The sequence below is a fragment of the Alternaria ventricosa genome (genome assembly GCF_023758065.1).
Source record: "Alternaria ventricosa strain BMP 2768 chromosome Unknown scaffold_1, whole genome shotgun sequence".
Lineage (NCBI taxonomy): Eukaryota > Fungi > Ascomycota > Dothideomycetes > Pleosporales > Pleosporaceae > Alternaria > Alternaria ventricosa.
In genome coordinates this window covers 659,313-678,666 of record NW_026055681.1, presented here as the reverse complement: position 1 = coordinate 678,666, position 19,354 = coordinate 659,313, and the positions used below count along the sequence as shown (strand labels likewise).

Genomic DNA, 19,354 nt, shown 5'->3' with positions numbered 1-19,354 from the left:
ATATGTTGTCTTCGTAGGGATCTTTTGTAGGCGAACTTCGGTCTCGGGCTGATGCACGAAAGCCTAACAGCAGTCTCGTCTCGTCGGCTCGTTAAGTGCTCAGCTATTCGTGAGGCACTCGGCACATGGATGCTGCTGACGTACATAGAGAGGTAGTAAGATTCTCACAGATGATTGCAACTTCTTGTAGAATCGGGACTTCTTCTACTTATCTTGGCTATCATGAAAGGACTGTGGACGTTAGCAGCTCTTTCGGTTCTCGCTCGAGCTCAGAAAGAACACACCCGTACCGGCTATGCCGACAAATTTCATAGCGAGGACTGGTATGACTGCGGTCCTTATGGAGGTAAGTCATCACACGGATACAGTACAGACTGCAAATGTTAACGTCCGGTCAAGGCTGGGGTTGTGCTCCGCCCGTAACAGGCAGCGAATTGCCGCTGAAAAAACACTATCACGAGAACAGCACTTTCAGACAATTGATAGACCACGACAACCCTAGCCTCGGGACTTTTGATCAGTTCTATTACTATGACACAAGGTACTGGAGGGGTCCCGGCTCGCCAGTGATCCTCTTTTCGCCGGGGGAAGTGAACGCCACCATGTACCACAGCTTTTTAACCACCAGTCATATGACGGGAGTCCTAGCTGAGCGTATTGGGGCAGCTACGATCGTTCTCGAACATCGCTACTGGGGTGATAGTACACCTTTCCGCAACTTCACCACTGAAAATATGAAGTACCTTACCTTCGAGAACAGCAGGAAGGACATAACAAATTTCGCACGTCGAGTCCAGTTGCCTTTTGATACCGACAAAAACGCCAGCAGCAATTCTAAAAACGTTCCATGGGTAGCTATAGGTGGTAGCTACTTTGCTGCCCTGTTAGTATGGACTGCAAGCCTTGACCCGGGCACCATCTGGGCCTACTACGCTTCAAGTGCATCAGTTCAATCTGTTTCTGACTATTGGGCATACTTCCTTCCTGTACAAGAGGCTGGACCGAAGAACTGTACTAGAGACATCTCTCTTGTCATCGACTATATGGACGACATTCTTACCACTGGTTCTCAGGACGAGCAACACGCACTCAAAGCCAAATTCAACATGCAAGACGTCGCTCATAGCGACGATTTCATGAATGCCCTGGCGCATGGCCCCTATCTCTGGCTAGGTAATCAGTTCACATACAACACAGGCTTCTTCACCTTCTGTGACTACATTGAGAACGCCGTGAACGCCACCGCCACCGACCTCCCATCTGAAGCTGGTGTCGGCGTCGAAAAAGCGCTCGAGGGATACGCGAAATGGTGGAAAGAGGTCGAACTCCCCAGTCACTGCGCCGGGAATGTCTATCCCGACTTCAACACTACAGACAATACTGACTGCTTCAACACCTATAATGCGAGCTCCCCACTCTTCACCGACACGACGCCGAGGAATGCCATGAACCGGCAATGGTTCTGGATGAAATGCAACGAACCATTCGGGAACTGGAAAGTTGGCGCTCCCCCGGGACAACCATCACTCGTTTCCCGCCTCATAACAACCGACTACTGGGTTCGTCAGTGCGGGATGTATTTCCCTCCTGGACCGAATGGAGAAACATATGGTCTCGCAGCGGGAAGAACCGAAGAGCACTTCAATACGTACTTTGGAGGCTGGAATATTACCAACACAAGCCGGCTGATCCTCGTCAACGGCGAATTTGACCCGTGGAGAGAGATCGGTGTTTCGGCAAAAGGGAGACCCGAAGGTCCGTTGCAGAGTACCGAGCAGGTACCAATCGAAATTGTGCCTGACGGTGTTCACACTAGTGATTTAAATACCAAGAACGGAAAGGTCAATGCCAGGGTAAAAGAGGTGCAGGATCGAGTGTTGAAGCAGTTGGTCGAGTGGGTTAAAGAATGGCCTGGGGGAGATAAGTGATCGGGGTTACGAAAGTTAGCTGGTCCGCGGGTACTCAAATCACTTTTGCTGCAGGCTCTCTCCAGGCTACCTTTTGTCATTGCGGTCCTACTGTTATATAAACTCATGTTGCAGACGCGCTCTGCAAGGTCACGCACCTCTACTTGAGCACTCTGCTGATCTATCAGCAAACAGGGTTTTGTCGCAATAAGATAAACGCGTGTTTGAGCTACTCGCAAGAGGTGATAGAGGCCTGAACATACCTTAAAATGACGATTTGTAGCCCAGATGCATCTTGATTTGTAGTCCTTGTTTGAGCCAGCCAAGATCGGGACAAACAAACTTAGAAGGACAGCTAAGATGATCTAGAGTTAGGCTACACCGATCCTGCTGCATCTTGTTACTGCATGATTTGCTCTTACTCACCATATAACGTGTTGGAAGACGGGCATCGATCGAGTGAAGCTTAGCTTTGGGTCACTCATACATACCGGGCATACGAACAAACCTTGATTACTTTTCACTCGCAAGTCAACTCGGCCGCGGCCATCTATTTCGACCTCATCCGTGAGGCTTGCACATACACACGGCTGGAGCAGATCTAAAACGCTCGCGTGTAATGCGCTCTTGCGGAAGCACACGGGATCCAATGCTCCAACGTCGTCTGTCAGAACGGGTTCTACGGGATGGCGGGAACGCTTGATAGTGCTGCCGGGTGGCGCTGAGACCGAACTACCCAGGCTATGTTACGCCCAGATCGAAATGACCGAAACATCATCCTTGCTTGATTTACACAAGCCGGTCGGGGTTGCTTCCGTGATGACAGTCACTGCGGGATTAGCACCGTGGATTCTTGCTCAAACGAAGGATGTGTGACTGACTCACATTTCAAGACCTGTCACATAATCGAACATACAATGAGAGCCACGGATGCCAGAAGAAGTAGAGTTGAATTTGGCGTTTCCTGTGCGACTGTGCCGCTTTTCTAGGATGTTTTTTTTTCGCATTCTGATGTTACCCCCTTGTCAGGGTATCTCGTTGTATGACAGTTATACACTAAGCAAATCTTTCCTCCCGTTTCCCAAAGCAATGCCCAAACAGAACCGTGTAAAGCAAGAGGTATTTTTTCCACCACTCCGAAAGAAATAAAGCGAATCCCATCGCTGATCTTGTGCCATTAATTACAACCCGACTACAGCGGAAGGCGAGGATCGAGGAAAGAAGTCGTGAACGTAACAAGCGACCCTCCGGTGGTGGCGTGATGCTGGTCGCTACCGAAGGCTTGGTCGCATGGAGAGGCTTGGTGTGCCGAGTGCAAAAGCCGACTCCAGAGAAGAGAAATCCATAAACCGAGATAGGCAGCCCCGTAAGCATTCTCGAGGCAGCGCTAGAGAAATGAACAATCGTAAGGTGCGAGATGACACCCAGGTAAAAGCAAGAACGCCGTAACCCACAATTTCGCTGACATGCTCCTATTAGACCATGGACAAACCAAAGTCTAAAACGTAATACCGGTGATACAAGGAAAGAGTGAAGGAAAACGAAGGAAAAAGAACCAGTGAAATCTATCATGCAAGATGATCGCAAGCCTTGTGCGTTTTCGTGAGATCCGGAGGCGCACCAATATGCTTGCAGATAGCAGAAGGAATAAGGCAATGGCACCTTGAGAGTGTCTGATAGTCTAGACTCGAGGGAATCGAAGTAGCCAGATGTGTCCAGTGATCGGAACTGGGTCGGCTTGGTAAGCCATGGTACTTCGCGAAACAGAAAGTAACTTTTTGAACATAGGAAGTGCTGGAATGGGCTGCCGAATATGTATCCGTGAAGGTGTGGCAAGGCGATGTCGCTTTGATATGCGGCCGGTCGGTGGCGGGCAATTAGACGGCAACAGCCTGTGGGCCATAACCAGGAGCCATGTAGTAAGGCGGGTGCCTCTGCACGCAGTAGGCACATCCGCAGCTGAGACCATGCTGGTTCCATGCAGACGGTGTGTACTGAGTGGAGTAGGCGGGTGGGCCATAATTGGACGGCTGCTGAAGCGCTTGCGCAGGGGCGAGCTGAGACAAGGGTGGGAAGCCGAACATGGTGCGACGCGAGTATCCCTCAGCTGGAGCCCAAGTACCCATTGTGCCGTAGTACTCTGGGGTGGTAGGGCCTGTGGTCGGTGCTGACGCAGGAGAGTGCTCGCTAGCGGACCGCCATGGGTCGTACTGCGAATAGGTCGGAGGGTTGTATGCAGAGTGTGCCGACTTGGGCGCATAGTCGTACGGTGGAGTGTAGGCCTGGTGCATGGGCAGAGGAGGAAGCGGCTTGTTGGGGTTGAGTGAGCGTCGGTGTACCGATGTGTCGATAGGGCTAAGCTTGTTGCTGCGACCAGAGCGGGCAGCAGCACTGTTCTGGTAGTCCTTCCAGTGCTCTGACCATGATGTCCAACCATGCTGCTCAGATGGATCGCGATGAAGCTTGAACTTGATTGCTACGAGCCACTCTAGCTCCAGCTCATTCAGCTCATGAACCTGAATACCGCTAACCTCGGACCACGAACGGTTGATGAAGGTGTTGTCGTCCAAGAACTTGCTGCCAAGCACAAGCGCGATGGTGAGGAGACGGAACAGGTGAGTGTCGGTCTTGGGCTCGTGAGCTAGCATAGGCATCCTGCTGGACAGGTAGTACATGCTGAGCAGGATTGTAGCCGAGGGCAGCCGTGTGGCGCAAAGCACCTGGTGTACCCATTTGCGGAACGACGAGGGCATCATGCGGCCGGGCGTGATGAGTCGTAGGGCTGTCTCGCACACGAAGTCGGTCATGACGTCCATGTCATAATCCAGCTTTGCAGACACGCCGCCGACAGGCTTCTCTTCCTTGGCGGGCTGACTCATTCGCTGGTTGTACTCGTGCACGCGCTGCTGCTGCATAGCCGCCTCTGCCAACGCGTGGCCGGACTGTGCGCGCATGGGTGGCAGGGTGGTTGCGCCCATGGGATCGTAGAAGGAGCTCGCAGGTGGAAGGCTGGGAGGCGCACTGCTGAGGTAGGTGCCGGCCTGCGGGTACATGGGAGGCATGGCGATGGCCAGTTGGCCGTAGCGGTCTGCGAAGTCGTAACCATCATCTTGCTGCCGGATCGTGGGGCCAGCGTACGCGGGCTGCTGCGGTGGGTATGAGGCGCCACAGGCAGAGTGGTAGCTGGGGACGAACTCCTGGGGAGATAGGCGTGGCATGTTATGCCGGGGGTAGAAGGAGGGCATGATGGTGTGGGACTGCCGCAGAGAGAAGACTGGCGAGGCTCCTGGCGTCGTGTTAGTGAGTGCTGGCGTGACGGGCGTGGCCAGCGGCTTGGGGCTTGTGACGTACAGTCTTCTCGTTCGCGCCGCCTCTAGAGTTGCCTACGGACCCTCTAGAAAGATGTGCTCATTCAAGGAAATGCGACGTCCGGGAGGTGTTTGTGGGTGGTGGAAATGGGTCGCGCTGGTGGTTGCGCGGAGGCGGTGGGTGGCCGGAGAAGTGCCTGGAAGGGAGGCAAAGGGCGCGGCGACAGGTGGAGGGCAGCTCGAGGGTGATGGAGCGCAGGCAGACCGGGGCTAAGTCAATAGATCCGGCGATGCGAGGCCGTGGTGGGAGATGTCGCGGAGAGTCGAGGTCCCTGGGGATGGGCGGCAAAAGAAAACAGGTTGAAACCAAGGCCTATTACACAGTACAAGCCCAAACCAAAGCCGAAGAAAGCACTCGCAGCGTGTGGACAGGCGGCGGAGGGGACGAGGCGTTGGGTGTCGGAGCCAGACGGACACGTCTACCCGTGAGTGCAGGTGTGCTCGTTTGCAAGCCGGCGAGACAGAGCAAGCGTCGGGAGGTGCTGGTGAGCGGGCTGGGGATGCCGGACAGCCGAGATTGGGGGCGCACGTCCGTTGGGGCTTGGGGACTGTGTCGCGACGAGCAACGCCTGCGACGACGACAGGACGAGGGAGATGGGGAGACGGGGCACGGGGGAGAGTGAGGATGGGGAGGGCAGAGGGCGGTGATGTGGGTGTATTCGACACACACCGTTAGCGAAGGCCTAGCAGCAGCAGCAGCAGCGAAGGGGCTCTGGGACGCCCGCCAGACCGTCGCCATCCGAAGGCCGCACCTGCAAGAATGGTTCATTACTTGCCCGCTCCTCCACTCATGTGCTCTGAAAACTCTGCCTCTTGCAGTTAGTGGGTCGCAGCGTCGACTCCAGCCCGCGTCTTGCGGTGACTGGCACTCATGACTCTCGCCGCAGGAGCGCTGCAGTCGTGGTGCAGCGCTGCACAACTCCACCGCTCCCGGCCAATGAACGCTGCCAGGGACCACCCTCTGCACCCGCGACAGAAGCCAGCCACGTATCGCCCGCAACCCGGCCTGCCCTCTTCTTTTGGCGCGCCTGCAGTAGCGGCCTCACTGGTCCGCTGCGCCGTGAGCACCTGTCATCTGAGCTGCTTGGGTTGTGAACAGTGCTCGAGTGCCTGAATTGTGAAGACAGGAGTCAATTTGCACCGGGCGACGCGCAGCCCCGTGCCAGTCTGCGTTTTGTTTTGATGGCTGCTCTCGTGTCGTGGCCATGGCAATACGCCGGGCCCAAGAATAGCACTGCCATCGCGCGCACTTCACCACCGACTCGGACCCGTTCGCAGTGCAAAATTGTGCCGCCGCCGTTGAGCGCTCCTGCGACGCCTGGCCTTGTCCGTCGGGCGGGGCCACGTCCTACCATGGGCAAGACGGAGGGTGTCGCGATCAGCGCGACTTATGCAAATCGATCCCGAATCTGAATCCCATGGTAGCGTGGCAGTGACAACGTCGGCGGCGAAACCGGACTGCCTGGTGCCTGTAGGCGAGCGTCATCAACGTCCTCGTCGCCAAATTGCTGCTCGTGCAATCGTCACTGGCAACCCAAGCCCTCGGCGCCCCCCTCTGGGCTCGGTGCAATATCGTAAGCAGGTGCCCACTGTATGCACCTGGATGCATGTGAGGATGTTCGAGCCTTCGAGGCCGGCACCTGCTCCACTCACACCGTCCAACATATTTCTTGCCCACTTCCTTGGTCGCGGATTGGTCCCTCGAGCTCATCAATACCCATAGTGACGCTTGCAACCCTTACCGCGATGTTCCATCAGGCACCAGAAACATCGTGTTGGTCATGCAGCTGACTTCGCCATCCCACGTACGAGGCAATATTTGTCTCGTGTGGAGTCGAACGCTACGTCGTCCACAACGATATTCGCGGCACTTGAGTTTACGTCAGGGATGCGGTGAGGGCGAACACTATGGGCTAGAGAAGGAATAAATATCGTGCCGGCAAGGACATGCACGCGGTACTGGATTGGCAAGCGATGTTGCTAAGATAACTTCAATTAAAGTGGCTTAGCGCAGGAGTGACACGTGACCGAGCGTGAGGATAGCCAGGCATCGTGAGATGGCTGAGGCGGCAGTGAAATATTTCCCCTCTACCCATCCCAAATGTCTGAGCCTGTGGTAGCTTCCAGACCGGCCATGAAAAGCAAGTACTGCGAATATCTTGCGCATTTCAAAGATACCCAAGGCTCCTGCTTGGAAGATTGGTCGCACGCGCGTTTTCGGCTCACACAGTGCCCAACGCGTTCGTGGTGCGCTGGCAATACATGCCACTAATCCGCATCGCATGACACTGGCAAATACACGACGACCACAATGTCCTTGCCGAAGGAGCACGAGATTCTGATGGCCAAATTGTATGAGGCGAACACAGCGTAACAGTTGAAATTTATTCAGATTGCATGCGTTTTGCACGTAGACTCGTCAAGTGACCGTGATACTTAAAGGTCAGAGGTCCCAAACGCCGATGTAAATGCTCACTCCCGTGGTATATCCCAAAGCTTTTCACGCCCAAACCAGAGACGAAACCCAAAAAATGTTGACCTCGCGTGGTCTAATTCATCTGCCTGATCAATTCGTTGATCTTGTCTTCCCGGTTGCCCAAGTCACCACCTTCGATGAAGTGCTTGAACTTCCTCTTGCGGAAGCCACCAGTAGGGCTGTTAAGTTTAAACGGCCAGAGGAAGTTCGAAGCAGCCTTGAAGTTCGGCCCAACAGTGCAGATCTCATGAATAAGGTCTTCCATACAGATCATGCCATATTTGCCAAGGTTCTCTTCGATGATCTCGTTGTCGGTCAGAGGAAGGCGTTGCTTGTCGACCTTGCCATAGCCACGCTCTGTATCCCAGTTAGTATCTGGCAGTAAACTTGGATCTGTACCGAACTTACTGTAGATGAGCTCACGAACCGACTTCTGGTTCGGGTAGCCATAAGCAACGAAGGGCTCAACAATCTTCAGCATCTCCATAGTCGCCTTGGTAAGCTTGACGAAGACGCCATTGTTGATCTGAAGTAACCGCAGAAGCTGCAGTGTCTTGCGCTTCTTGGGATCAATCTTGTTGATACCTTTTATCCGGACGACGAAGGCGAGTTTGGGCTCGGCGGGGACGTGTAGGCTGTCGCTTTTCTTGGCTTCGCGCGACAAGCGCACGCGCTCCCGCTCGGCATCGCGGTACTCCTTCACATACTTCTCAGCTCTCGTGAAGATGACCTCGCGCTTCTTCTTGCTCTTGTCTGTGTCATGTCAGCGCTGTTTGCAACAGTGTGTCATGCCATGAGCTCCAGTGAGGGCGATTGCATCATTCCCGAAAGATGGTTAACAATTCGACAACATTGACCGTAGTCTAGCCGATAGTGTGGTAGTTATAATCATCGTAATCGCCCTCATGGATCGTCGATAGCATGCTGGGGTTGGTCGTACCTCGCTTCTCGCGTGTTGCGATCGCGCGCTCCTCACGAGCCTTCTCCTGAGACTTCCTCTTCTTGAGGAGGTTCTCAGGCACGAGAGTGATCTCACTCTGTGTGGGAACAGTTCTGTTGGGTAAGGATTAGCTTTGGAAACTGCGCGTGGTGTAGAGACAACGTACGACTTCGACGACATGTTGAAGTGGTGTTCGAGAAATTCTTCGGAAGCTCAATTTTTGCCATACCCTTAGCGTTAGCGCTAGCTGCTATCCCGCAAGCGCGGGCGCCAAGATGCTGCGCCCCACAAAAACAGATGCGGCTGCGACCGAGGTCAAGGGAACATGAGCGCTCCAACGGCTTCGCATTATATCCGCTGCACACCTTGTTTACGTCGCTGAGCATATACGGTGGAGTCTATACTCTATTTTATAACATCCCATTTTATACCTCTTGATAGGATGCCTCTGGCAAGCGTTCCTCCAGTTGCGTCCACGTAGGTACTTCAGACGTCTTCATGCCACCATTGCAGGAGGGTCACTTTTTGCTGCTGCTGCATTCCTCCTCTGTCATCGCTTTTTTGATCATCTCACATCGTTTATATTGACGAACAAGAGCAATTCCTATTACAGCTACGCTTCGATAGGTCATTTCCGCCGTCGGTCCTCGAATCATTCTCAACAAAGCTCCGGCAAAGGATAGCCTTGCTCACCAGCAGCAAACTTCATTCAGTTTCTCTGCGAACAAATGTACAGTCCTCCAGCCTTTTCTGTCTTTTTATATGGGCGTTTAGAGTGATTTCGGTATCCCGAGGTCTTCTCACTCACCACTCACAAAATTCTTCCAGGCTGCTGCTCCTCTGGTACAATGCTGTGCATAGGAAGGGCTCCCCCAATAGGTCGTCTATTAACCTTTGTTGCGCGACGATTGACAATGTCACAAAGCCGAGCGCGTTCTTATTGATAAACGCTTGATGTCAACCTGATCTATAACTACTTTACCAAGCCACAAACTTCCACATTAACTTCGCACTCGCGGGAAACGACTTTTGTATCGTAACTACTGTAGTCATGACTGAACCTATTCCGATTCTAAAAGACCCCTATGCCTTTGCATACCGGTACCGTGAGTATATGAAAGAGAAGCCCCGGGGTCCCGCGGAGCGCTGTAACCCATACTACGAGAAGCTCCTCGCAAATTTACCTGATCCTGACATCAGTGCTATGGATAACCGCTCACGCGCCATTCGGTACGCAAAGAAACATTATGAATGCTATTATGAGATTAGGGATATTTGGCGCATCATACGATGGCTGCCACCAGCCGACGAGGAAGATTCTAGCTAGACGGTAGTAGATGAGTTCATGGGAACTGGCAAGAATCACTATGATGGTTTCTCTTATTTCGTATTGCTCTATCCCCGGAGTTGATGTCCAAGTCAGATCTTGTTGGTTATGCTACCACCACCTCGCCAAGTTTGCTCGTTGTTATTGGATCTAGGACACACCCTAAAATGCTCGCCGTTTCTATAAGATTCTCAATCAAGTATACCGGCATATGATGCATCTTAAAAAATGAGCATCTGCTTGTAGAAGGACCGCGCGAACATAGTAAGCTACTTTGATCACGTCCCGTAATGTAGCGACAAGTGCACAAAACTCTTCTTCATGAATCGACATCATTGATCCTCTCCGTTCGACGTACACCACTGGTGGGTTTCCCGATACAAAATCCCTAACTGACACCCATCGTCTACGGAAATTGCACTCTTTTGCCAACTCCCGAATGGCCGCCTTACATGCCTCACATAAAGCATCCCCGTCGCACCTTCCTGATTAGTCCCTTCGCTGTCGTTCGATTTCTACACCACGGCACAAGACAACCGCGAACCTGGTCTAGACCTAGTCTGAACCCTCAGATCGTTCGTTTCACAAATGACGAGATTCGCTTTGCGCCACAGGAAGCGCTGTGCCGTTTCGTTTCACTACACCCCAGGTCCCACTTGTTTCACACAGTACCATGTTCTGCTGGCCTTAACCGTAACGCTATACCGCATTGCATTTTGGAAAAACCTGCTGATGTATACTGTTGCATGTCGTCTTTTCGTGGTGCCGGAGAAGAAGGCCCGATCAGTGTTTCTGACATGCTATAGTTGGGCACAGTTAAGAAACAGAGCGGTGCACAATGATGCGTTTAGTCAAGTGGCAGATACGATGACGAGTGTCTTTTGTGGAATTGCTATCGTCGAATAGTAGAATACTTGTACATTTAGAGGGATATCGTTAACGCATGATAAGACTCCTGGAACGCCATGCTGATGAAACGCCGATTATGAGGCATGAAAACGCTACGCCGTAAGTGTGGATAATGATGATGACGAAGTTTGAAGAGCCCGTGTAGGTGAAAGTCGTGGTGTGAGTGTCATGGGCAAATACCAAGGTTCGCCATACTGTCGTACCCCAATGACCCGAGTCCGCTGTCTCTAGGCCCACCTTCTCTATGGTAGGAAATGTGAATAGTGGCCTGGAACCCGCTGTCTGCACTTCTCGCAGTCTTCCCGGTAGCCCATACTGAAACGTCCCATACCAGTCAAAGCACCGCTTCGTTTCCTTCCGCGAGGCGTCGAAGGTGGGGCCAAGGTGGAGGATGACTCGGTATCCATCTGATCAGCCGTACTGGTGTGCGAAAAACTAAGTCGCGATAGTTGTGACTGGGTGAAAGCGGTTGGCGTATCTGGAATGTCATCGTCCTCGGATATGGGTGAAGGCATGCGTCTAGTCCGATCTTCGTCTACATCCTGCCTCTGTCCCTTCCAGGCTGGTGGAGGTGCCTGCATGGACGGTACATTCGAGTTGTTCATAGCTGTGCCACCGGCCGATCCGCTCCTCGGATAACCCAATCCGCTCATCCCTCCCCTCTTAAAAGTCGGGTGTATGGGTGTGGGTATCCGACTATTGTTGTTGACGGCATCTGAGTTGAATAGCGATGGTTGGAGCATGGGCGGTCGCATGAAGTTGCTGCCAAACGAGTTGAAGGCGGGCGACTCTGGCGGCTGGCTCCGAACATCCATGTCATCGTCGTCCATATCCATATCCATGTCCATCCCACTTGATTCTCTTGATATACAGACAGGCCCACCATATATCGAATCCGGCGAATTTGCTCCTCCATATTCTGAATGTGCCGGTGTCATGGACCGGATGTCTGTAAAGAGTCTTGGTGGGGTCGATAACGATTGATGTTGGAGCTGGTCATGGTTGGTCGGCTCGTTGCTGCCCGGTCGGGATTTCTGTACCGCCATTAGCCAAAGCCCGTCACACGATATTGCCGACATACCTTGAGGTACCTTTCCTCGTCGAAATCCGAGTCTGAATCGTCGTCGCGCCCTCGCTTCCTGGCCATGAAGTGAAATGCAGACATGGTGATGTAGACTAAACGAGTGGTCCTTCCTTACGTCGGCGCAACGCGATCAACGCGTCAGTGGAATGGCAACGAAATGATTCTGGTGGTGCAGTGAGGGTCGAGAGGGGTGCGGCTGAGGAAGCGGGACTGCGATCGAGAGACCTGGTCGGTATGTTTGACGCAAGCCGGGCGGGGGGTTGATATGACTATCAGGGGCGCTGTTTCAGGTCGCATGAAAAGAACCAAGGCTTGGATGGTGGAGTCGCGCGCCTCAAGCGACTGTGGGGGGAACTTGCGACTTGGTTACCGGGAGTTGGAGGCCCGTCCAGATCCAGCCCGAGGTGTCGCTTGCAGGCGGTACGTGCGACTGGTAGTCGCGATGATGTCGACGATGGTGTGGCTTAGCGTGGCGGAGTGGTGATTGGCAACTGAAGCCAAACCTTGAACTCGCCGAAACCGAGGCAGGCACGGCATCACGTGGGCTGTGTATCTGCATGTCTAAGGAGAAGGGGGGAGGAGCATACGTTCACTTGCCATGGCGGGAGGTGGCAGGAGGCGTATGTGTGTAGCCACCTGGACATGTCGCAAGCTGAATGCAGGGCCTCTAAGGGTCGGAGAGATGCTGTTGGAAGGGATACGGGCTGAGTGAACCGTTGCTGCAGCTTTGGTCAGACAGTGCCGCCAACGCTTCCATCCAGCCTGCCACCTCATACCAGAAGTTGGAACTGAGCCGGTCTGCAGACTACATTAAGATGAAAACACAAGGTAATGTTCACGCCGTCGTCGTCCAGCAGCAACATACATGTACATGGACCAACAGGAAGAGGGCGATTCCCAATTCCAGGGTAACGAGCTTGGCGCACATGCAGCTGCAAAGCTCCGTCGACGGTGTATCGATAGTCTGCGGGACCAGAACCAACCATCAGCCCCACTCCGACCTAAAGTTTCCCAAATAATTTGGTGGCATATGACTGTATTTGCAACGCCCTCACTATATCCTTTGGCTGTCATTCTCGCCGACCTCGGACCTGCGCCTGCATACACCACTTGTACGCTTGATTTTCTGACTCGAGACACTTAACGCCCCTCTTTGCACTCTACTGCACGCCCTGTACGACCTCGCTGCTGTACATTCGCATACGTCTGTGCCACAGTCCAAGTAAGACTGACCGCAAATTGACAGTCGCTTAGGCGCATACTAATATACACAAAGATAGTCTACCCACTGTACAATGGCTCCCGCTGCAACAGAAACACCCGACATGTCCATCAACCCGAGCGACGATGTGCGCGTACTTGGCTACGACCCGCTGATCCCACCCCAACTTCTCGCGTCCGAGATCCCCATCCCCGCACATGCCGAAAAGACCGTTATTCAAGGTCGCAAGGAAGCCGCCAGCATCATTACCCAGAAAGATGACCGTCTCCTCGTCATGGTCGGGCCCTGCTCGCTCCACGACCCAGAGCTGGCACTCGAGTACTGCCAACGCCTCAAGGCCCTCGCCGACAAGCTTCAAGACAACCTCTGCATCATCATGCGCGCCTACCTCGAGAAACCACGCACAACCGTCGGCTGGAAGGGACTGATCAATGACCCCGACATTGACGAGAGCTACAAGATCAACAAGGGCCTGAGGGTCTCGCGCAAGTTGTTCGTGGACCTCACATCTGCGGGCATGCCCATCGCGTCCGAGATGCTCGACACCATCTCTCCACAGTTCCTCGCTGATCTCATATCTCTTGGTGCTATTGGTGCGCGAACAACCGAGTCACAATTGCACCGTGAGCTGGCCTCTGGTCTCTCTTTCCCTATTGGATTCAAGAACGGTACTGATGGAGGCTTGACCGTAGCGGTCGATGCGATTGGTGCTGCTGCTGCTAAGCACCACTTCATGGGCGTAACGAAGCAAGGTCTGGCTGCTATCACCAGGACGGCAGGTAATGAGCACTGCTTCGTTATCCTCCGTGGTGGATCCAAGGGTACCAACTACGACAAGGACAGCATCAAGGCTGCCAGAGAGGCTTTGAAGAAGAAGAACCTGCCTGAGGTCATGATGGTCGACTGCTCACACGGTACGTGCCCGTATGCAAAAATGCTCAAACTACATACACTAACGTCTGATAGGCAACTCCAACAAGAACCACCGCAACCAGCCCCTCGTAGCCAAGGACATTGCCGACCAGATCCGCAACGGCGAGACAGGAATTGTTGGTGTCATGATCGAATCCAACATCAACGAGGGCAACCAGAAGGTCCCACCTGAGGGACCTAGCGGCCTGAAGAAGGGTGTCTCCATCACAGATGCTTGCATCGACTGGGATAGCACCGTTGATACTCTCGAGAACCTTGCATCTGCTGTCGCCGAGAGGCGGGCAAACCAGAGCAAGTCCAACGGTGCACACTAAACGCTCCTGCCGAGTGCAGTGTTCGGGTTAGACCATGTATATAGTATGGGGTATTTGGCGTTGGCAAAAGTCTAGAGAGTTTGAGATATGGATGAGACGATAGGGACTGACTTATGATCGATGAACGAGATACATGATGGAACCAATCAAAATCCTTGGCTTCAACTCCAAATCATAAAACATCCAACGCCTGAGTGCCCACGGGTATCTTCGTTCTGACGTTCCTGGCTCTTATCACGTGCTCTCACTCATCTTCTTCCTCGTCTTCCACTTCCTGCTGCTGCGTGCTGCGCCGATTACCGCCAGTGCTCGTCCTTGCTCCCGTCCAAGCCGCCCTTTCTCCTACAAACACGTCTCCCGTACATTCCGTCTGACACTTGGGACACTTCCTACGATCCCCGCTTCTGCCTCGATAGTAGCTATTAGCACACGCATCGTGCCACCTAACCCCACACTCTCGGTTGTTGCACCTTATGCCAAACGTAACAATCTCCTTACATCCCTCACAATCCCGAATCCTGATGATCTCCCGCCCATCCTCGTTATCTTCGGCAGACTCATTGTACGTTTCCTTGAGGTAAGCGCGGAGTTCCATGAGCGCGCGTGGAGCCAGGGAGTAGTAACCCGCTTTGGACTTTTGGAAGAAGGCTTGCGAGACGAGTGTTTCCAGGACCTGATCTGCCTCAGCTATTGATATCCCTGTATCAGCGCTGGCCTGGGTGTCGTCTGCATCGCCGTTGATCTGGCTCTGTCTGCTGTTTGCCTGGCTCTGTCTGTTCCTGCGTGAGGTGCGAGCGAGCTGCGAGGCTTCTGTATGTTTCACTGCCATGATCTCGCGGATGTTGGTGTTGTTCGTCTCAAACATTTGGTCGAGGACGCGTCTGATGTATGCAATTTCGTTTGCAGAGAAGGTAGTAGCGAATTGTGTGACGGTGTCGCTTGCGTTGTTAACGAGGGCGTATATGCTTTCTTTGGTTTGCTGATCGCGTGTTGATCGGATCTCGTAGTCGAAGGCTTCGATTTTGGCGTTTATGGTTTGTATAGTGGACGTGATGTTTGGCTGGGTTACGTCGCCTGCTGTCCATGCGCGTTCGGGGTCTGTCGGTGTTGTCAGCTTGTGCAATGGTAATGGCGTAGAGAAGACGGACTGTATGCAGTCATCACATGGGCGAGGACAGACTTCATTTCGTCTACTGTGAGTACGCTGTGCGTATGGAACGCTTGTAGGAACGCGCGATGAATCGAATTGTAGCCCTCATCTTCGGCTGGAACCCGTACGAAGGGCGATTCTTCGCGAGACATGTTGCGTGAGAAGGATGTTGGATAACTTGAGTGAGATGTAAAGAGGCGTGATTTGACTGCGCGACAGCAGTTTGGTAAGTGCGGCGACGGATCACTTACGCGATCGCGGGGAACCTGAAAACGCGTCAACGCGAAACCACGTGAAGGCATCCTAGGCCACCTACCCGACCTGCGACTCGAAACATTTCTCACGCCACCATTGTACAACAGCATTTGGATGTGACAAGCTGCGCTTGCATTATATTCAGTCACTATACAAGAACTGTAATAGATCCGCTGTCTTCACATACGGAAATGTTCTGGAAACGTGCCTCGGGCACCTAGTCATTCATAGGAGATACAAAGACAAGCGCTTCGTGAGCCATCTAGTCACTGTGTTTACCATCCTTCCATTCATGCTGCATTCAAATTCATGTAGCTAGCAACCCCCGGCCGCTACCTGTGCAACTGCGTATAATACAATATCCTAGCATTCCCATCCATAGCTCGTCAAAGTCGTAGCCCTGATACTGTCCTTCCCATCTCATACAGGCAAATCAGCATTTCGCCTCGCACCGCTGATCGCTTCCAGTGCCTTGGCAATATATGGCCCAATCACCGGTACATTGCTGACGAAGCCCGCAATGGTCATGAGAAAGTCACCAAACAGCACAAGTATGCCGTACAGTTCGATTATGAAACCGATGAAAGCCCAGCGCATCAGGATGAGTGATATACCAGCGACGAATGCCACTGTGCCTTTCCATTTCTGCTTGCGCGCGAAGAAGGCGACCGTTTTCGTTGTTCCGATGATGAGTGTGAGACCGATCAGAAAGAGTATCTATTGTGGGTATTAGGGAGGGTTCGATAGCGGAGGACTTGGTTCGAGGGGGACAAAGACGTACGTTTCCCATTGCCAGCCTGTTCGCATGTCAGTAAAGGCTGTACGCATATGCAGAGTTGAAACGTACATTGCGCGATCAAAAAACATCATGACACCTCCCATCAGAAAGAGTCCGCCTGTTCATGCTGTCAATCTTCTGCTGAGTAGTAGGTGCATTCGTGGTGGTGGGCGCGTACCTACCCCCTGAACAGAAGGCGACCCCAATCTCTGTCATTGCCGTTAGCTCATGTCCTATGCGGTGACTGAGGCTGCATCTTTGCGTAACTTACTCTGGGTGTCTGAAAGCCACATGGTCGGCATCTTGGTATTTTGTTGTTTGTGCAGTGCGCGGCGTGCGAAATTGCGTAGCGATGTGAAAGAAGACGGCGTAAGAGAGAGGAAGAAGTAGAGTAGTACCTAGTCTCGACGTATACCTGGCATAAGGGTGCTACCGTTCGTCTTCCTGTCTCGTGTCCCCTTGCGAGTGAAGACGCGGCGCGCTCAATCGACCGTCGGCCCGAAGCTCACCCCTGCTAGCGCTGCAGTTCCCGCGGGTAATCGCATAAAATTCTGGTGGCATGCTCCTCAATCTCTACAACTCTCGAGCCCATCTAATGCGAGAACAGCTAGACAAGCCTCTGGTATTCAGCATGAAAGAGCAATTGATTTATTGTTCGCTTGTAGTTACAAGACACTCGAATTATGATTACAACGTAGATCCCGCCCTGACAACAGCATGCTTCGAGCTGCTGTAACTAGGAATCCTCCCTCGAGGCCCTGGTATCCTGTCTTATGGGCGCAGAAGAATACTGGATCACGGTTAAGCCGGAGCACCTCCTTGAGCCGCAAGCCGAGAGGCCTGTGGTGGGTGGAGAGTAGTTTGACTTTGATGATCATACATAAACCTTGAATGATACCCTATCTGAGCAGTGTTCCTCGCCCGGCTCAGAGGCATGTTGTTAGCTTAATTGGTCTCGCGCATATCAACGAATGGACGAGTAGCCGTGTATTTGATGAGTTGAGCGATGCGCCACCCGTGCAAGACGCATACCGATGAGTCGACATTGGAGCAGCAATAGCTACGCCAACGCGGAGACAATGCTCACTTCAAGATTGTGTGTGCACCTCTGGCGGCGAGATAGCCCTCGGATACATTCTGCGGCATGGTCCGGATGCCTCCAAAGACTTCCTTGTTGTGATAGCGTAGACGCGTCTTGGGGTCGGTGTATGGCGCAGGGAGACCGGTGATGTCGCAGTACTTCTTTTGACTGCTCGGGTGAAAGCTCGGGGCTGACTCGATGTTGGTATATGTAGGCGCCGGCCCAGCAGCAGCTCTGCCGTTCTTCTCCAGCACCAGCGTGCTTAGGCTCTGGGCTGCTTGGGCGATGTTGGGTTGGCGGCCCGTGGTGCCTTCAGTCGCTACAGCAGGTGTCGAGTTACCACTGTTGTTCTGCGTAGCCATTACTGAGGCTTCTTTGCGCGATGCCTCGCCGAGGATCTGCTTGAGGTTTTTGTTGCGGCGTTGTGGAGGCTTCCAGTTGGGGTTGCGGAAAGGCTTGGGTACCGCGTAAATGTCAAGTTTGTCCAGGAGAGCTTGATGCGTCTTGTCGTCAGAGGCCGCTGTTAGAGGCGCCATATTGTGAGGTATCAAGAAGCCAGCAAGTCGCAGTCGGTGGGCTGGGGTGCGTTCGAGGTCGCTCGTCGGCTGTCTTGTCGCGTTGGTCGCCTGCCGATGTCCAAGTTTTGATTATGTGCGAAGAAGGTCTCAATGAGATGTGTCTAGGGGTCGCGATGCTCGGATACGTGTTGTGGCAAGAACGTATGGGGGCGTAGAAGAGTCTCGGTGTGTATCGCGATGGAGCTTGCGGAGGTGGAGCTCTCCAAGGTTCCGTGTCGGGACCTGCATGTGCATCCTCTGCACTAACTGCTTTCATCCTCCCCACCAAACAGCTCCAACGCGTACTATCAAGTGCAACGCTATCGAGTCGCGAAAATGGTAGGACGGCATGAGGAATCTATTGTAAGCGGCGCGTGGATCTGACCACGTTTCTAGGAAAGCCCCCACGAACACCAACAGAGCCAGTTGCTCTCTCGCATCATTGTGAATGTCGTGAGTCAATCCAACATGTCGATGCACAACGATAACAATGCTGACTACCGGAAAGGAGAAGCTGAACGAGGCCATCATGATGCTGAACAAGAACCTGCAAGAGATCAACATCCAAAACATGGATACGGAGCTTGTGGCTCAGATGTTCAAGAACTACCAATCTAACGTTCTTTTCCACCTGGAAGGTATGTACATAGTCATGCTGGGATGCTTTTGTAATAGCGCTAACGAGCCATAGCAACAAACGGTCTGAAGGATCCTGCTTAAGCATGCAAGATGAGATATACTTGGTGTAAAGGGGATAATACCCAAGGCAAGGCCAAGTCTCGTGAGAAATTCGAATACTGGACGTGGGGACTGCAAACAGGCGAATAGATAGCAGTAATGAGATATGATCATGTTAGCATTATGTGCAAGACTCAATCGAGACCGTCGGCAGGTGAAGTAGCGTACCTAACATACGGAGACGGGCTCGGACCACCGAGCATTGCAAGAGCCTCACCACACCGCAGTCGCCATGCCGCGCATCCTCAGCACCAATCGCGCTAGCCAGGCACACACGCCACATCTCCGACCCGCGACATGAGATAACGCGCTGAC

The 19,354-nt window shown here is 53.1% G+C and overlaps 8 protein-coding genes across 8 annotated transcripts; 3 read left to right on the top strand and 5 right to left on the bottom strand.

Annotated features, from left to right (window-relative positions):
• Positions 1-632: 632 nt before the first annotated feature.
• J4E93_000214 (uncharacterized protein) lies at positions 633-1,928 on the top strand (the record flags this gene model as incomplete). The annotated part of the gene is made up of 1 exon (XM_049338177.1): positions 633-1,928. One exon carries the CDS (start codon positions 633-635, stop codon positions 1,926-1,928), a length of 1,296 nt encoding a protein of 431 aa, XP_049204062.1.
• Positions 1,929-3,784: 1,856 nt separating this feature from the next.
• J4E93_000213 (uncharacterized protein) lies at positions 3,785-5,125 on the bottom strand (the record flags this gene model as incomplete). The annotated part of the gene is made up of 1 exon (XM_049338176.1): positions 3,785-5,125. One exon carries the CDS (start codon positions 5,123-5,125, stop codon positions 3,785-3,787), a length of 1,341 nt encoding a protein of 446 aa, XP_049204061.1.
• A 2,699-nt stretch (positions 5,126-7,824) lies between these two features.
• RPL7_1 (60S ribosomal protein L7) lies at positions 7,825-8,871 on the bottom strand (the record flags this gene model as incomplete). The annotated part of the gene is made up of 4 exons (XM_049338175.1): positions 7,825-8,108; positions 8,160-8,504; positions 8,692-8,804; positions 8,858-8,871. The coding sequence occupies 4 exons, from the start codon at positions 8,869-8,871 to the stop codon at positions 7,825-7,827; spliced, it is 756 nt and encodes a 251-aa protein (XP_049204060.1).
• Positions 8,872-13,306: 4,435 nt separating this feature from the next.
• Positions 13,307-14,480, top strand: AMT16_1 (Phospho-2-dehydro-3-deoxyheptonate aldolase amt16; the record flags this gene model as incomplete). The annotated part of the gene is made up of 2 exons (XM_049338174.1): positions 13,307-14,147; positions 14,200-14,480. The coding sequence occupies 2 exons, from the start codon at positions 13,307-13,309 to the stop codon at positions 14,478-14,480; spliced, it is 1,122 nt and encodes a 373-aa protein (XP_049204059.1).
• Positions 14,481-14,724: 244 nt separating this feature from the next.
• Positions 14,725-15,782, bottom strand: J4E93_000210 (uncharacterized protein; the record flags this gene model as incomplete). Its single annotated transcript, XM_049338173.1, has 2 exons — positions 14,725-15,578; positions 15,629-15,782. 2 exons carry the CDS (start codon positions 15,780-15,782, stop codon positions 14,725-14,727), a joined length of 1,008 nt encoding a protein of 335 aa, XP_049204058.1.
• A 523-nt stretch (positions 15,783-16,305) lies between these two features.
• On the bottom strand, positions 16,306-16,675 carry J4E93_000209 (uncharacterized protein; the record flags this gene model as incomplete). Its single annotated transcript, XM_049338172.1, has 2 exons — positions 16,306-16,602; positions 16,667-16,675. 2 exons carry the CDS (start codon positions 16,673-16,675, stop codon positions 16,306-16,308), a joined length of 306 nt encoding a protein of 101 aa, XP_049204057.1.
• A 1,071-nt stretch (positions 16,676-17,746) lies between these two features.
• J4E93_000208 (uncharacterized protein) lies at positions 17,747-18,280 on the bottom strand (the record flags this gene model as incomplete). Its single annotated transcript, XM_049338171.1, has 1 exon — positions 17,747-18,280. The coding sequence occupies one exon, from the start codon at positions 18,278-18,280 to the stop codon at positions 17,747-17,749; it is 534 nt and encodes a 177-aa protein (XP_049204056.1).
• A 511-nt stretch (positions 18,281-18,791) lies between these two features.
• J4E93_000207 (uncharacterized protein) lies at positions 18,792-19,021 on the top strand (the record flags this gene model as incomplete). The annotated part of the gene is made up of 2 exons (XM_049338170.1): positions 18,792-18,939; positions 18,993-19,021. 2 exons carry the CDS (start codon positions 18,792-18,794, stop codon positions 19,019-19,021), a joined length of 177 nt encoding a protein of 58 aa, XP_049204055.1.
• Between the last annotated feature and the right edge of the window lie 333 nt (positions 19,022-19,354).